The sequence below is a fragment of the Quercus suber genome, unplaced genomic scaffold (assembly GCF_002906115.3).
Source record: "Quercus suber isolate HL8 unplaced genomic scaffold, Cork oak 2.0 scaffold_890, whole genome shotgun sequence".
NCBI classification, from domain to species: Eukaryota; Viridiplantae; Streptophyta; class Magnoliopsida; order Fagales; family Fagaceae; genus Quercus; species Quercus suber.
In genome coordinates this window covers 159,481-166,387 of record NW_027070316.1, presented here as the reverse complement: position 1 = coordinate 166,387, position 6,907 = coordinate 159,481, and the positions used below count along the sequence as shown (strand labels likewise).

General features: G+C 40.0%; 1 protein-coding gene across 1 annotated transcript; it reads left to right on the top strand.

Moving 5' to 3' along the window:
- The first annotated feature begins 338 nt into the window (after window positions 1-338).
- Window positions 339-1,330, top strand: LOC112000296 (vegetative incompatibility protein HET-E-1). Its single transcript, XM_065768125.1, has 2 exons — window positions 339-872; window positions 905-1,330. Exons 1-2 carry the CDS (start codon window positions 339-341, stop codon window positions 1,328-1,330), a joined length of 960 nt encoding a protein of 319 aa, XP_065624197.1.
- The last annotated feature ends 5,577 nt before the right edge of the window (window positions 1,331-6,907 follow it).

The window sequence follows — 6,907 nt, the reverse complement described above, 5'->3', positions numbered from 1 at the left end:
AGTTGTGATTCAGTTGCAATATACATACAGTAATTTACAATGGCCAAAATACAGAGACGTCCTTATTATCATGTTTTATCTCAAAGCCATTAATAAATAAACAAACAAACATCAGTCTAAATATGGAAGCAAATTCATGTAACCAACACCCACAAGATGTAGTTCCAAGAATCTTTTTCTCTATAGAAGCCAAACTAGATTAAAAGTTCCTTGTTTTCAACGCCTAGACCCACACGAAATCCCTCCCTAAACACACCCTCCTCGTTTCCCCACCTCAAAACCAACCTTCCATTCTACTTCACAATGTATCTCAACTCTCAAGCCTACCAGAAAAGAAAATGTCATCTTCTTCTCCACATGAAATTGTCCTCACTAGCTCTCCTGATGGCCCCATTATCGCCTATGATGCATCTTCAGGTGCTCTTCTAGCCCACTTCACCGGCACCCAAACACCTCGTCAAGGCCTCACCCTTGTGGGAAACAGCACTTTGATTGCTGCCTCTCATATCTCCTCAGCCACAGCTTCTGGTTCCATTCACCTCTACAACTGGTGGTCTTCAACTGTCTTCCACCACCTTCCTCTCCCTGAACCTGTTGCTCCCCTCATTGCCTCTCTTGATGGCTTCTATCTCTTTGCTGGTGGCCTTTCAGGTAATATCCATGTGTTCTCACTACCCTTAGCTTCAGGGAACGTACTCAAAGCATTTCCTGCTCACCACAGTCCTGTATCTTGCCTCAAAATCAGTGATGATGGATCACTTCTCATTTCGGGTGGTGATGATGGTACCATTGTTGTTATCCCAATCTCTCAACTTATAGGGGCCTCCTCATCAACAGATGAGAATGCAAGCAACTTCATATTGCACAGGTTTGTTGCACAGTGCTGATTCAGTGACNGAAATGGGCTCAAAAGCATGGTGGGGCAATCATGTCTTTGGTGATGATGAATGAGGGGCAGAATTTGATTTCTGCTGCAGAAGATGGAAGCGTTTGGGTTTGGGAAGCCGTAACAGGACAGGTCATTATGGCTCTTCAAAATGAAATGGGAAGCATTAGTCATATGGTGGTGGCCACTGGGCGTGGTGCTAGAATGGGTAGTAGTGGAAGTAATGAATCAACTGGGAATTGGAGTCTCGGTTTATCTGGGACTGGTAGAGAGTTGAGTTTGCAGGTAAAGCAAACACAAGAAATGGAAGATATGTTGACCGTGGTGGCAAAGGATAGGAGTAAAGCTATTGATATGCTTGAATCTGCTATTGAAATGTATGAGAGGCTCCTGGAGCTCATCCTCAAAGAGGCCAAGAAAGGTACTAGCAACGGTGGTGAGTAAGAGAAAGACATGTAAGCTAAGTTAGTTATCCAAACATGAGTAAAGAATAAACATTGAAGTCGTGAAGCTCAATGTATTTTTATCACTTTTTATTTTTTATAAAAAATAAATAGCACAAACAAAAAAATTTAGTTAAATTTCACAAACATCCTCTGAGGTTTGGATTAATACAAACAAAGTCCAGAACATTTAAAAATTGACCATAACAGTCCCCGAGTCTCTCTCTTCCTTTTCTGGCTTAAGAAAAAAAAACACAACTTTTCTCAATTAAAAAAAAAAAAAAAAAAAAAACTTGAATGGACCCCAACAACCACTGATTACCGACCATCAACCAAAGCCACAAACCCACCAACAAAACAGCAACATCAACATCAACATCGACATCAGTACACAAACCCAGAACTTTGTAACCATCTACCACCAATAAACCCAGAACCAGTGATTCAAACCAAAACCCAGAACCAGTGATTCAAATCAAAATTAACCAAACCCAGAACTAGTGATTCAAAATGAAACCCACAGAACCAAAAGTCTTTCCTGTCGGAACCATTACTTTTCCAATAACCATCGGGATGTACCTTCAGCAGCTTACTAAGGAGGTCAATTTCCTTGTCGTTGATTGCTCTTTTGCATACAACACCATCATTGGTTGTCCCACACTTAATGCATGGTGGGTGGCCACATCAACATACCACATGCTAGTAAAGTTTCCAACGGAGCACAAGATAGGAGAAGCACAAGGAGACTAGATGGCCACCCGCGAATGCTATATAGCCATGCTTGAGATGGACGATCATTTGCAAGCCTTAAACATCGAAGAAAGAAAGGTCACTATAGAACCAACAGAGGATCTGGAAGAGATCTCCTTGGATAATGATACACCTAGTCGAACTACTCATATTGGCACACAAGTCAACCCTTCGGTTTGCAAAGATCTTGCCCTTTTTTTAAAGAACTATAAAGTTGAATTTTATCAACCATTTTGTTGGCTTTATTCCGTGCCAATTTGCTTATAATTCAGCATTTAAAAACCCTGTATTTAAGTGGAAATCATGTAAAGGTAATGCGTGAGAGAGTGTGAAGAAGCTCAAAAGTGTGCACTGAAACAAGGCCTTGCGACTGGATCTCACAACTGGCTTGCGGCTTGCAAGTTGCCAAAGCTGGTACATGAGTGAAGCATGTAAGGGAGCTGAAGAGTCACGCCAGCTATTGCACTACAGGACAAAAATCCTAGGCTGGCCAGACCGTTAGCTTGCGACTTGAACTCGTGACTCAGTCCAGTCGCGAGGTCAAGTCGCCAGACCACTCTGTTGGGAAAAACTGACTTTTCGCATTCTAAGCACTCATTAGTATAAATACCCCTTATACCCATGAAATGTAGAAAGTTTCCAGAGAGAATTTTGAGAAAGAAACCCTAGAGAAAAACAAGATTGACTCATCCACAATCTTCATCCTTTGATTCTCCATATTCCTCTACTCTCACACTCTCTATTGTTACATCCTTGAGAGGTACATTAGCCAAATCCTTTTTTCACTATACCCATATCTGTGAGAAGGCTTTTGGTGCTTAGAAAGCAGTTAGGAAGGGACCAATTGATATTGGTTGATACTATGAGCTATAGCGGAATCCGGTAAGCTAGAAAAGACAAAGGTTTGACGCAATCTCGTTGGAGCAAGAAGCTTGGAGGGCATAGGTACACTGGGTAAATTAGGCTTGGAGGGTCTTTTGCTGTTCATGTATTCCAACTTGATTCTCTAGTGGATTATTGACTGCTTGGAGGGCGGCGAATAGGTTTTATGTCAAGTACTTTGGTTTCCTCTTCGATAACACATTGTTGTGTTGTCTTTGTGTTTGTATCTCTCTTCCCTTAATCTTTGCCATCTAATTTCTGCTGTGGTTGTGGTTTTATTTGGTTTTGATTGTCTTATCAATTTTGTTTTAGCTTATTCTCATTTTTCGCACGTACATTGTTTGACAATAAGCTTGAATTGGTAATTTGTAAATTGGGGGTCTAAATGTTCAAGGGTGTTCTACACACATTTTAAACATTCAATTGGTATTAGAGCGGATGCAGTTGCTGTGGTTTAATTACCTAAGTGCGATCCTTGATCTTGTTTGAGATGGACCAGTCTCAATCTTTAAATGTTCCACCATATTTTGATAGTAGCAACTATGCCTTTTGGAAAGTCCGGATGAGGGCATTCTTATGTTCAATTGATGATATTGTTTGGGATGCCGTAGAAGTAGGATGGACTAGGCCAGAGGCTGCTAAATCCACTTGGGGTAAGGCAACCCTTGCGGCAGCTAACGCTAACAGTAAAGCTTTGAATGCAATTTTCTGTAGTATTTCTCCAGATGAGTTTCACAGGATTTCTCACATAATAGTTGCCAAGGAGGCATGGGAGATATTGGAGATAACCTATGAAGGTATGAAGAAGGTGAAAGATACTAAGTTGCAAATGCTAACCACTCGGTTTGAAGAGCTGAAAATGAGTAAAGACGAGTTGTTCAACTCATTCTATAGTAAGTTGAATAAGGTGGTTGTTGGCAAGTTCAACTTAGGTGAGAAGACGGAGGACTCAAAGATAGTGAGGAAAATCCTTCTATCATTGCCAGAGAGCTTCCGTGCAAAGGTTATAGCAATTGAAGAGAGCAAGGACCTTGATGATATCAAATTTCAAGAACTAATTGGCTCACTTCAAACATATGAGCTGTCATTGCCATCACAAAGGAAGAGCAAATCCTTTGCTCTTAAGACAATTAATGAGAGGGTAGAAGCTCACTACTTATCGGATGAGGATGTTGTCGATAAAGATGTGGCATGTCTTGTGAAGAATTTTCGAAAGTTTTTGAAGTTCAAGAAGAATGGAAAGTTTCCTGAGAAAGGAAAATTCCTAAGTATCAGAAAGGAGAAAAATGATTTCAAGAGGAAAGATGGGAAGGACTCTCAATCCTTACAAGGAATCACTTGCTTCGAATGCAACAAACACAAACATTTCAAGAAAGAGTGTCCCAATTATTTGAAATCGAAGGGCAAGGTGTATGCCACTACTCTTAGTGATTCCGACTCCTCTAATTTAGATTCAGATGAAAGTTGTGATGGAGAGGGAAACTTCTCTGCATTCATGACCATTGCTTATATGGAATCTTCAGATGATTTGAGTGCTCTAGAGGAAGAGCTTAGTGAGCACACTGAATTGGAGTCAATTGGGTTAGTTGAGGAATTTAAATATGAGGAAGATGAAGAAGAAGTGGGACTATAAAAGACCTATAATTCCCTCATTGAGAAGACTAGTGTGTATGTTTTTTGACCCCTTAAAACACAACCGGATTAACCTAGTAAATTAACCAAGTCATTACTTAGTCCAAATTCCAGATCTAGGTTATCACAATCAAACAATCATATCATGTATAGTAGCAAAAATATAAATAACACAAAGATATGATCACCTAGGAAAACCAAACCGATAAAAAACCTGGGGAGGATTTAACCTAACTATCCTCAAGGTAAACTTGAATCCACTATAGAAAGAATTGAAGTTTTACAATAGAATTTAGACCACTAACATTCTATTGCTACCCACTAGTAGAAACTTACTGACATGACCACGTGCAAGCTCCGAGACCACGGACTCCTTTCTTGGATTCTCCAGCAAGTACAAGCACTCCCGCTTGTGTATCTTTAAGCTTTTATGGTAGCAACTGAATGATCATCAAGTTCTTGAAGAAATCTCCTCCTTGATAATCCTAAACTTGTGTGAAGGAAAGCTCCTCACAGATCTCACAAGAGATTCACACAAATAGCAATATGAGCAATCTCTAAAACGTAGCTAGGGTTTGCCTTATATACCTAGGGCAAAAAAATAAAACCCTAATGTTTTAGGAGTTAGGGCTGAGTTGGAAATTTGCAAAAAAGCCACATCTGCTCGATTTTCGATTGATCGAGCCTAAGTTTCGATCAATCGAGCCAAGCCGAAATGCACAATAACTTCTACATTAACTCGATTCCAACTTTACATAAAAGAACTAACTTTGAGCAAGTCTAAACAAGACTAAACAACTTGTTTTGATCATGGTTTGCCAACGATACACATTAGAGTTCTAAATACATGAAATCCTAAGTCTTTAGAACCTAACACAGTGAATATGCCAAAGTGGCTAATGTAGCCATTAAAAAGATGAAGAGGGCAGAGGAAGATTATAGAAGTCTTCTAATGCGATACAAGGAGACCAAATGTGAAATGGAGATGCTGAATAGAGAGCTGACTGAAGCCTACTCAAAGATACAATTTCTTGAGCTAGAGGTTGTTCAAGCCAATGCTAAGGTAGAGTGAGCTTCCTCTAAGAAGCTTGATGAAGTACTTGCTCATCAAAAACCTTTCTCTGAAAAAACTGGATTGGGATACACCAAAGAGAGTAGTTCAAGTGTCAAAATGTCCAAAGATATGAAGTTCGTGAAAGCTAAGGAACTAGTGGTAGAAACTTCAGTTGTTGAGAAAGTGAAACTGGAAAAGAAGCGAAATGTGACTAACCAACGATTTTTGAATAAGCCTCATTGTAAGGTTGAATTTAATCAACCATCTTGTTAGCTTTATTTCGTGCAAAATTTGTTTGCAATTCAGCATTTAGAAACCTTGTATTTAGGTAGGAATCATGTAAGGGTAGTGTGTGAGAGAGTGTGAAGAAATGCTCAAGAAAGTACAGTGAAGCAGGGACTCGCAACTGGATCCCGCAGGTGGCTTGCGTCTGGCAAACTGCTAGAAGATGCACACGAGTGGAGCATGCAGAGAAACTGAACCGTCATGCCAGTTGTAGCACTACAGAACAAAAATTCAAGACTGGCCATTCAGTTAGCTCACAGCTTGAACTCGCGACTCAGTCAAGTCGTGAGGCCAAGTCGCTAATCAGCTCTATTTTGGAAAAACTGACTCTTTGCATTCCTTTCTCACCCTAGTATAAATACCCCTTATACCCATGAAATGTAGAGAGCTTCCAGAGAGAATTTTGAGAGAGAAACCCTAGAGAAAAACAAGATTGACTCATCCATAATCTTTGCATAGAGACTCTTCAAATTCCTCTACTCTCACCCTTTCCATTGTTACATCCTTGAGAGGTTCATTACACAAATCATTTTCTCACCATACCCACATCTGTGAGAAGGCTTTTTGGTGCTTTGGGAAGCAGTTAGGAAAGGACTAATGGTTATTGGTTGATGCTATGGGCTATAGCGGAATCCGGTAAGCTAGAAAAGACAAAAGTTCGGCGTAACCTTGTTGGAGCAAGAAGCTTGAAGGGTTTAGGTACACTGGGTAGATTAGGCTTAGAGGGTTTTCTCCTGTTCATGTATCCCAACTTCATTTTCTAGTGGATTATTGACCGCTTAGAGGGTGGCGAAAAGGTTTTACGCCGAGAGTTTCGATTTCCTCTTCGATAACACATCATTGTGTTGTCCTTGTATTTGCATCTCTCTTCCCTTAATCTTTGCCATTTAATTTCTGCTGTGGATGTGATTTTAATTAGTTTAGATTGTTTATCAATTCAGTTATTAGCTTATGTTCATTTTCCATACATATATT